Source organism: Euleptes europaea, chromosome 13 (genome assembly GCF_029931775.1).
Source record: "Euleptes europaea isolate rEulEur1 chromosome 13, rEulEur1.hap1, whole genome shotgun sequence".
NCBI classification, from domain to species: domain Eukaryota; kingdom Metazoa; phylum Chordata; class Lepidosauria; order Squamata; family Sphaerodactylidae; genus Euleptes; species Euleptes europaea.
The window spans coordinates 18819039-18829715 of NC_079324.1; the positions used below are offsets into that span (position 1 = coordinate 18819039).

A 10677-nucleotide genomic window follows, 5' to 3' on the forward strand; every position below is an offset into this window, starting at 1 on the left:
GTTCTTGTAGGTTATCCTGGCTGTGTAACCGTGGTCTTGGTATTTTCTTTCCTGACGTTTCGCCAGCAGCTGTGGCAGGCATCTTCAGAGGAGTAACACTGAAGGACAGCGTTACTCCTCTGAAGATGCCTGCCACAGCTGCTGGCGAAACGTCAGGAAAGAAAATACCAAGACCACGGTTACACAGCCCGGATAACCTACAAGAACCAATGAACTTTAACCGTGAAAGCCTTCGATGATATATATATATATATATATATATATATATATATATATATATATATATATATATATATATATATATATATATATATATATATATATATATATATATATTAAAAAGCCAAACAGAAACCTCTCATTCATACACAAAGTCGGCAGTCAAATCTATTCCCCCTGCCTGATGCCTGAGAGAGAGCGAAAGAGAGAGAGGGTTTAATGTGGTCCCAGGCGGAACGCCAAGCAAAGCAAGAAGCCCGGGGAGTCTGAAAGGCAGACCAAGCGCCAGTTGTAGGAGCGGAACAGGGGGAAATCTCAAGAGGGGGGTGGAGGAAAAGAGAGAAACTTTTTCCTTGTCCTAGTTCAAAAGGCGTGATTCGATAAGGATTTGAACTGGACCCTTCCTGGTCAAGGTTCGGTAGGCAAACTCTACCTCTGATAATACCTGAAGCAAGCCAGCGAGAGTTAAGGCTCCTTAAGTTAGAGAGTTATGAAACCCGCTCTGCACTTGCCTGAGAGTCACTGAGTAAACATGTGTAGGATCGGAGTAGACATGCCTAGGATCAGGCTGTTAGACACCCGGCTTTACTCTCCTGTTACAATCAATGGGACCTGCCTTCTGACGGGATCATGTCTCTTGGCCAGTAAGCAGATGATTTTCATGTAATTGCTGTTATTGTCTTATCATCACCCTTATTCTGCCAGACTGTGGGCATTATACATTTCCCTTCTCATTTTCAAGAGGATATGACATTGCATTTGAACTACTGAGAAAAGTCCGTTTTAGTCCATTAGTACCCGCTTACTCATAAACGCTTTTGATGAATCACAGAATAAAATCACACTATGGAGATTACATAGCATTTTTAAATACGAAAATAAAAACCCAATCCAATTCATTAAAAAAAAACCTCTAGCTGTCCATTTGTTTTGTTTTTTAAAGGTGTTTTATAAAACCATATAACCAAATCCAAACAAAATAGTATAGGCTGCTTTTTTTGAAAGCTAAGGGCTGGGAAGGGCTTGCATAAAATTATCAGCAGTGGGGTTACAAGGCTTTTTCTCTCTTGGCTGTTTCTTTGGTGATCCTCACCAAAACCCCTCCAACATTCAAATTGCGATGTGTTTGTTTGTTCTTGGTAGTTGTCGTTGTAAACTCTGGATTATTAACATTATATAATCCACGCTCTGATCAGGGCCAACAGAAGCCCTGGGCATTATTCAGACCATCGAGAAGAACAGGAACCTTGCGATCATCAAAGCCATGCGAATTGCAATCCTGCTGGGATCGTCAGAATAGATCCCAAAGAAACCGAAATCTAAAAAGAGGCACCCGGGCTGTTTTGACCGGAGAGGGGTTCCACAGCGATGAGATTTTCGCAGCTCCAGAGACAGGAAAAACTCCCCGACCGACTCGTGGTCAGCATTGGGCAGGCGGGGAAACAATAAATTTCACTTTATTTTCGATATAACAAAAACGTGGGTTTTCTTTTTAAAAGCCTAATTGTTAAAAGTTTAATTGGTTACGTTGAAAAAAAATCAGTGCCTTATTCCCCAGTGAAACTGTCCATGTGAGCGAACTGAATGCATATTCTCCCGCTGTCTCTCTTCCCTCCCATTTTGCGAGTTTCAGATTGCAGGCTCTTCGGGGCAGGGACCTCTGTCGTTCTCTACGCACTCTGATGGAGACAAATAGATTTAAGGCGCTTCGGAGAGATTGGGAAGGGGATTCCTGTTCCGCTGGCTGCCGTGAACACAACGGGGCCCCTTAACTTCTGAAGAGTGTTTTCTTTCCCCATAGCAGGCGCATTTTGCCTGTCACGTTTGTGGATTGTAAAACGTTTTAATAAAGTCTTCGCTTTTAATTTAAGGAGCCGTTTTTTTAAAATCCTCATTTTGTTGCTAGGATTTGTTTCTGCTTTCCTTTTAAAACTTGGTTTTTTAAAACCATATCTCATCCTTTCGTACCCTGGTCTGTCCCCCAACCCTTGTAAGATCCTTAGGGGTAATTAATGTACAAAATTGGGGGCTTACAAAACTCCGTCAGGCAATGCATTCACCAACAAATAAAGTCGACAACAATGCTGGGCCAAAAACCGTTCCCATGCCTCCACGCATCTAATGTCGTCCGTCCTGCCTGGCTGCCGAAGAGGGCTGTTGCTTGTTTTCCAGCTCCCTTCTCCCCAAAGCAAAACCATGAAAGGCAAGAGGGAATATCAGTGCATCATTAACTTATGGAACTCACTGCCACTAGATGCGGAGGCAGCCCCCTCTTGGGTGGCGCTCAGCCGAGATCAGCCAGGGTCGTGAAGGATAGGGTGCTAGGCCTCTGCGATTACGCAAAAACTCCACGTACAGAGAGAACCCCGTGAATCAGGAAGCCCCCGGTTCGGATTTGCCTCTGCCAGACAGACTCCCCTTTCCCCCTTCCGTCTGTAACAGGGAGATAACAATGTTGACCCACCGTACAGGGCAATTGAAACAACTGCAAGCTCTTGAGCCCGCGGTTGTGGTTGTTAGAATACCAGCTGCTGGGAATAAAAGGCAAGGGAGATCCGTCGAGGCCTCTGCTTAGACGCTGTTGGAAACAGAAAGTTGGCCCAGAAGGCGTTTTGGTCTGACCCCGCAGGGTTTTTTTCTGGGGGAATTACGTGTGTGAAACCTGTTTCTTTCGATCCTGGTGCTGGGACGGGGGATTTATGCAGACAGACTCACCAGGGCTCCGGTTCAAAGTCTCGGGCACGGCCCTGGGTTACTCCCATCCCCCAATAACAGCCCCACCTACACACTTGCGCGCACTCCCAGGCTGAAGAACAAACGTTGCCAACTCCAGGAGCCAGGCGCCCAGAGAACAGAAGCACGGTGGTTCCTATTCCTACTGATTCTCTGGCATGTGGGGTTGCTTGCAGCGTGACACTGGGAAAAGGATCCATTTGTGTGCATGGAAGCCATTCGAAATGCCCGATCCCTTTCTGGGATCCTGTTGGCCAAGGTGGGGGCTCCTGTTTTATTGACTGGTGTGGGGGAGGGGGCTGTGTAGGACGCCAACGAGAGGATGGCAGAACCTACAGCTGCAGGACTCTGCATGTTGTTACCGGTTGGATGTAACCTATATTGCATTTATTTTTCATGGTATTGCCTTCGCTGTGTTTATCTTATAAATACTTCATCTTTATAATGTGTCATCTGCAGCTCCCCCCCCCACCCGCGCCCTTGACCCAAGCAATGGAAGGAAGGAATGTAAAACTGCGTGGTGTATTTGCAATTCCAGAGAACACATAGAGACAAAATGATCATTCATTATACAGACAAAATGTGGGATTTTGTTTTTAATGTCGTGGATATGCAGGGGGGGATAATCAACGAGAAACCTCTTCGCAAGCGTCCAGACAAATATTTGCAAGGTAATAAGAAATTTGCTACCCTCTGGGTTTTTTTTAAAGCTTTTGTAACTTCTAAACATTTCTAATTGCAATTAACCTTTTCCCCAACCCGACTGAGGTTCTCTGTCGGGAGACCTGCATCCCGGGAAGAAAAAGTAACGGAAACCGAAACAAATCCCAAGAGCTCTGTCCACCCGCATTGCTCGCTCCCTGGGAGTTTGTGTGTTATTTAATCGTCAAACGTTTTTACATTTTTGATTGTCAAAGCCTCGTTTTTTGTTTTTTGTACCGACATTCAACAAGACCCCAGACCTTCCCCGTGGGATGAAAGCAAAAGAAACCCTCCTGCGATTTCCTTGAGGTTCCGCTTTGCCTGACATCAAAGCCGTGAGGATACTCGGGGTTTCCCAAATCCACCTGTTTGTTCTGCTGGCTGTTACCTCCAACTCCCCCCCCCTTTTTTAAATAAAGACAAGCACGAGAGGTTTTCCCGTGGGTTTGCATCTCTCTAGATGCACATTTTCCTCATCCAAATTCTCAAAACTCAACAATAAGCCCCCGTGCAGAGTTCTGAAAATTCGGATGGGGAAAATGGGCATCTAGAGAGCGGCAAACCCAAGGCAAACCTCCCAGGCATCAATGGTCAAAGAGAAGGTTTTTCAGTACAGACGATGCGAATGGGTTTTGCGTCTGCGAGAGCACCTCATCGCTCGGCCTACGAGGAAGAGGGTTGAGGATCGCGGGGGTCAGGATGCCGCTCTTGAAGATGCTCTTGGTTTCACAAGCACTTTCCCGGGCATCCTCTCAGGGCCGGAGACCAGCGGTTGCGCCTTTCGGAACACTTCTTCAGGAGGGAGGCGGGCTGTCGATGTTTGGACTGGCGGCCCCGCAAACCTGCTTAAGGGATCGCATGGCGAAGACGACCTGGAACCCGCCTCTTCCCTCGGCAAGGAACTCGTGCGATGCAACACGAACAGGCCTCAGCTGGCGATGCTCGCTCCGGCTGAGGTCAGAGGGGGAAACGGTGCCCCGTTCAAGGGGCCGGAATCGAGGTCACTCCATTGGGTTCCACACACTGTCTTTGGGTCCAGCTTTCTCCTCGAGTGTCCTGACAAGCCATGCTGGATCTGAGCAAGGCCATCGGTTCCCTCAGCGGCCAGTCAGAATGCCCGGAGGACTTCCTGAGCAGGGCGTCTGGAGCTTTGTTCCCAGCGACCAGAGGTAGACTGCCTCTGACCCTGGAGGTTCCTCTAGGCTGACAGGGAAGGCCGGTTTGCTGGACTGAAGAGAGGTTATGGGATCTAGGTGGATGAACTGGGAAGGGACTCTCTCTTTTTTTTCCCCCTTTGGAGCAACGAGACTTTTTTGGGGGGGCAGACTCCAGAGGGAGGCCTGTTCCCAAAAGAAGTTGGTTTGCGATCTTGCCAGTGACCCAGGACTCCTGCAGTCTGAGCATTCTGGTTAAAATATTGGGGGGGGGGGGTTCAGAGCAAGGGTGTCTTTCGGAAGGGGACACTCACCCCTCCCTCAAAATATTTCACACCACCTACGATTTTTTTCCGAGGAGTTCCTATGTCTGAAATATTAAACTGTTCACAAAATACTCTTTCACAGAAACACCTCAATTTAATGTTCTTTAACCGACCCGCCCCCCAACACACACACAAGTCCACAATGTGTTTTTTATATTAATATTTCCGAAGATCGGGCTCTTTGTTACCCACCTTCCCAGGTCTCTTTTCAGCCTCACTGAAATGGGCCCACATTCAGAGGTTGACCTCAGTCCAAATGTGTTCCAGTTCGAAAATGACCCTGTTAAGAACCAGATTGCCCCCCACCCCTCAACCCCCTTTCTCCTCCTTCGCCCACAAACCGTATAGAGTGTGACCAAAACGATCACCTTTTCCCTGCTCTCCGGGCAAATGGATCCACGAACGTTAAAATAAACACACCAAAAAAGAACCCCAAATGTTAGAAATACACTCCTTATTAGAAACGCTCACTTTTGGAGCCGGTGGAGAGTGTTCTGGCCATTTATGCATGGGAGGTTTTGCCTTGGGTTTGCTGCTTTCTAGTTGCACATTTTCCCCATCTGAATTCTCAAAACTCTGCATGGGGGGTTTATTTTTGAGTTTTAAGAACTGGGATGGGGAAAATGGGCATCTACAGAACAGCAAATCCAAGGCAAAACCTCCCGTGCATAAATGGCCTCTGTTGGAGGCTCGGGAACCCAAGTTGCTGGGTGGGCTCTTAATGGAAATTGTTGCAGCTGCGAAAGATTTGTATTGACAACTCAATCTGCAGGCTGTAATGAAATATTCCGCTGATATTCGTGACTCTTGGCTCCCTCGCCGCCCCCCGCCCCCCAAATCTGCTATATTGCTTTGCTTCCTAACCAGTTAAACCACGAAAACGGCCCCAGATCTCCGCCAAAACCTCAAAACGTGGGTCGGCCAGGAAGACTTGAGCTCACCTGACTCCCACAGCGTGCTAAGGTATTCAGGATTTGGGTGCCTTCGGTTCAACATTCGCATTTCAACAGGGCCGCGACGATAGAGGCAGTAGATCCGGGGCAGAATCTGAAAACAGAGGCAGTAGATCCGGAGCAGAATCCGGAGCAGAATCTGAAAATCCACGCTAGTGGATCCATTCGCCCGGAGAGCAGGAAAAAGGTGATCGTTCTGATCACACTTGATTCGGTTTGTGGGCGAAGGAGGAGGGGAGTTGAGGGGTGGGGGGCAATCTGGTTCTTAACCGGGTCGTCATTTTCGACCTGGAACACATTTGGACTGAGGTTAACCTCTGAATGCGGACCCCATTTCAGTGAGGCTGAAAAGATCCGGAGCAGAATCTGAAAACCGGGGTGGTTACCTCGGGGCAAGCTACTTCTGTGGAAGAACTCCCGGGGTCGCGAAGCGTTCTCTTGGGATGGCATCCCCTTCTGCCGAACCTCAGCATTCAAAGTGATTTCCCCGCCGGCATACGGAGCCTCTGCCTATTGCGCTGGAACCGTCGGTCGGGCCAAGTCGTTTTCCCCCTCGCGATTATCCAGAGCCGAGGAGCGAGTGAGGTAAAACGTGCGGGATTTATTTGAAATCGGTAGCATACACTGACACAAGACGCCGTTCTCCGCACGCACCCACACGCATTCAAAAAAACCGAATAGAATCTTTTATTCCCCCTTTTAAAAAAAAACACGCGTTTTTCTATTAAATATGCAAAGCAACCCCCCCAAAAAAACACAATTTCTTGCCTTAGAAAGTGCCGAGTCAAACCTTCGCAAATAAAACAGTTATTTGCTGATGACTTTTGTTAAACCGTGGTGATTTGTACAAAGTTACATAGAAATAAGAACTTCTCCCCCCCCCACCACCACCACTTCCCGGCCCCCGCAGAATAAAATAAAACTCTCTTTTGGGTTGCCGCATCCTAGAAAGCAAAGGGGGTGGAGATACCGAGGAGGAAACGAAACGAGGAATCGATTGCTCCGCAAAAAAAGCATCGGATAACCCAAAGGGAACACCAGATCTGGCAAAGAGTCCTTCGCCTCCCTCTGGAATCCTGCCCCCCCCCGCCCCCCGGTCCACAGGGCTCCAGAGTCAGAAACGCGATATTTAATGATTTGATTGTCAAAGCGGTTTTGTGTTCGTGTTTTTCCTCTTCTCCCCCCTTTCGTTCGTCCTTTTCAAAACAGTGAAACGATCCAGGCGTTCAGCCTTGCCAGCGAAAGCGAATCCTCCACGCCAGCTTTCGCCTCCCCCCAACGTTAAAAAAAAGAAGAAGAAAAAGCAGTCAATCGTATTTTGAGGGGGGTGGGGGGACGACTTGCTGTTCTCTTTCCCAGTTCGCTCTTGGTTTTATTTCTCGCTTTTGAACTGATGAGGTAGAAACAGAAGCCTTTTTTTTTTTTTTTTTTTTAAATTGCAAACAATGCGATGGGGTTTGAGCCTCGGGCGAGAAGGGAGCCGGCAGAGAGAGCGCTTCCGCCTGCAGGACGGGAAAGTAAACGGGGAGGGGGGGGAGATTTTTTTTTTTCATGTATCAAGCAAAGAAATTCTCTTTCCTTAAAGCCATGGAGCCGCAGCGGGCAGAAGAAGTCTCATTGGCAGGACACAGTCGCGGTCAGAAATATATATATATATATATATATTTATATATTTATAATTTTTTCCTCTCTCTTTCTCTCAAAAATGAGCTTTTAGAACTCAGGAGGAAGGGGATCCCCCCCCCCAATTTCAAGTTTCGTTCTCCTCCTTCCCGCCCTCCCTTCTTTTTATATATATCTATATATATATACATACACAGAAATGAAAATGGGGTGGTAAGATCAAGTCTCTCTTTTTCTTTTTTTAACCCAAAAAATCCCCTCGGAAAAGACTCGATTTCTCCCCTCCACTCACCAGGAACATGGTACAGTAGTCTAATTTTTTCCCTCTCCCCTTCTCCTCGAACTCCTCTTGATCTTGTTGACTTAGGGAGGGATGGTGGCTCAGTGGCAGAGCATCCGCTTGGCATGCTGAAGGGCCCAGGTCCAATCCCGGGCATCTCCAGTTCAAGGGACCAGGGCAGGGAGGGGATATGAGCAGCCCCCTGCCTGAGACCCTGGAGAGCCGCCGCCGGCCTGAGCAGACAATACGGACTTGGACGGACCACGGGATATACTGATTCGGTATCAAGCCGCTTCACGCGTCCGTGTGATTTGGAAGCCCCGAGTCTGGCTCAGCCTGCCGGCCGTCGGGTGGGGCTCGGTTCTCGGCGGGGAGGGGCCGTCCAGGGCCGGGGGGAAGGCGAGAGAAAGAGAGAGAGAGCCCTGCTGCCCCTGGAGGGAAGGCGGGGGGCGCTGGGGGCCCGGGGCCAGGAGGGCCCGGCCCGGCCGCCCCGTCGGGGCTCAGTAGGCGGCGGAGAACTTCATGCGCTTCTGCTTCTGCCTCTGGTTGCAAAACCAGACGCGCACGACGTTCTTCTTGAGGTCGAGCTTCTCGGCGATGGCGGCGATCTTCTCGGAGGAGGGCCGGGGCTGGACGGCGAAGTAGGCTTCGAGGGAGCGCTTCTCCGGGGCGGCGATGGAGGTGCGCTTGCGCTTCTTGTCGCCGGCGGCGTACACGTCGGGCTTGGCCAGCTTGTCGCGCTGGGCGCGCTCGGCCTCCTCCAGCCAGGCCTCCAGGATGGGCTTGAGGGCCACCATGTTGTTGTGCGAGAGGGTGAGCGACTCGAAGCGGCAGATGGTGCTCTGGCTGAGGCAGCCCACGCCGGGGATCTTGAGGTTGGCCAGCGCCGAGCCCACGTCGGCCTGCGTGACGCCCAGCTTGATGCGGCGCTGCTTGAAGCGCTCGGCGAAGCTCTCCAGCTCGCGCGGGTCCGTCTCGGCCTCCGGGCCGGCCAGCGCCGGGTGGGCGGCCAGGCCGTGGGGCGGGTGGTGGCCCATGCCCATGGGGGGCTGCCCGTGGGCCGGGTGGTGGCCCCCCATGGCGCTGAGGGCCTGCTGCAGGTGGGCGTGCGAGGAGGGGTGGGCCGGCGCGGCGCCCACCTCCGGCAAGGGCAGGGCCGAGCCCAGGTGCTCCAGCAGCTCGCCGTCCAGGCCCTGCGCCGGCGGGTGGGGGTGGGGGTGGTGGTGGGGCGCGTGGTGGTGCGCGTGGCCGCCCAGCACCGACGGGTGGTGCAGGTGCACCGAGGAGGAGGCGGGCGCGCACGAGACCGAGACGCTGCTCATGGTGTGGTAGGTGGCGTCGGGCTTGAAGGGGTGGCTCTTCTGCGAGACCATGTCCACCGCCGCCAGGGCCTCCGCGCCGCGCAGCAGCGTCTCGTCCAGGCCGGCGAAGAAGTTGCTCTGCAGCTGCGGGCCGGACGGAGAGGGGGAGAGAGAGAGAAGAGGGCGCTTTCACACATGCCGAACCACGCGCTTGCCATCCACTCTCCAGGCACTTTGCAGCTGGCCTTTACCATTTCTCTTCTGGGCATGGAGTAGGGGTCACTGGGGGTGTGGGGGGGAGGGAGTTGTGAAATTCCTGCATTGTGCAGGGGGTTGGACTAGATGACCCTGGGGATCCCTTCCAACTCTATGATTCTATGTGAAATGGCAAAATCCACTTGCAAACGGTCGTTAAAGTGCACTGAAAGTGGGTTCAAAGTGCATTATTCAGCATGTGTGAAAAAGCCCAGAGAGAGAGACGGACACGGGCTCAGCCGGAGGGTGCTGAGCCATTCGGAGGGCGCCTCCCCCCCACCCGACGGGCCAGATGAGTTTCGCCTGCCTTCCCCCAATCATCATCCTCCCATCTCCCATACTAAAATATTGGGGGGGGGGGGCGCCAACCTGAGTCTCTAAAACGAGAGCTCGGAAGAGGAAATCGACCCGATAGCCTCCCTCGGCATCCCCGCACCCCTCTCCCGAGAAAGTTGCAAGCTATGCCCCCCGGGGCGAGCCCGCCCACCGCCCCACAACTCCCCACCCTCCTCCCTAGACGGAACTTGGGTCCCATCGCAGTTGCCAGCAGCCCTGGACGCGGCGCGCAATCGGGTGGTGTGGGGGCGCCAGAGACCACCGGACCGGTTCCTCACCCCCCCACCCCTCCCCAGGCGCGCGCGCGCACGCCTCTGGTCCCACCTACCCCCCCCCCAATAACTCCCGGCGGGGTCCCGTCCTCACCTGCGGGGCGGGCAGGCAGGCTCTGCGGATGGCCTCGGAGCTGGAGTGCAGGTGGGTGTACTTGGGCTCGTGCAGGATGGGGTGCATGCTGAACGCCTGCTTGCTGTTCATGGACATCATGGTGGCGGGCGGGCGGGCAGCGGCCGCTCCAGCCCCCGGCGCGCCTTATTGTCTCTGCCGCCGCCCCGCCGCCACCCGCCGCGTTATACAGCCGCCCTGGCCACGCCCGGACGGCGGGCCACCCTCTCATTGGCTGCGGCCGCACCTCCGAGCCCCGCCCACTTCCCAGCGCCCCAGCCCGGTCCACCTGCTGGCCCCCCAACCCACCCATCCCTCCATCCATCCACCCACCCACCGGCTGGGCTTCTCGGCCCCCTTGCTGGCATGGAGCCTGCTGCCTCCCCGCGCTTCCTGGACCGGCAGCGGGAG

The 10677-nt window shown here is 52.6% G+C and overlaps 1 protein-coding gene across 1 annotated transcript; it reads right to left on the minus strand.

The window, feature by feature from the left end:
• Positions 1–8490: 8490 nt before the first annotated feature.
• On the minus strand, positions 8491–10379 carry LOC130486376 (brain-specific homeobox/POU domain protein 3-like). Its single transcript, XM_056859638.1, has 2 exons — positions 10249–10379; positions 8491–9435 (listed from the first exon to the last, which is right to left on the minus strand). Exons 1-2 carry the CDS (start codon positions 10366–10368, stop codon positions 8491–8493), a joined length of 1065 nt encoding a protein of 354 aa, XP_056715616.1. The 5' UTR covers positions 10369–10379.
• Positions 10380–10677: the final 298 nt, after the last annotated feature.

What these genes read in the sequence shown, in the direction of transcription:
- LOC130486376 (XM_056859638.1), bottom strand. Translation starts at nt 10,368, where the DNA reads ATGATGTCCATGAACAGCAAGCAGGCGTTCAGCATGCACCCCATCCTG. An exon ending in CCTGCCTGCCCGCCCCGCAG is followed by an intron (nt 9,436 to 10,248) that starts GTGAGGACGGGA and finishes TCCGGCCCGCAG; the next exon opens with CTGCAGAGCAACTTCTTCGC.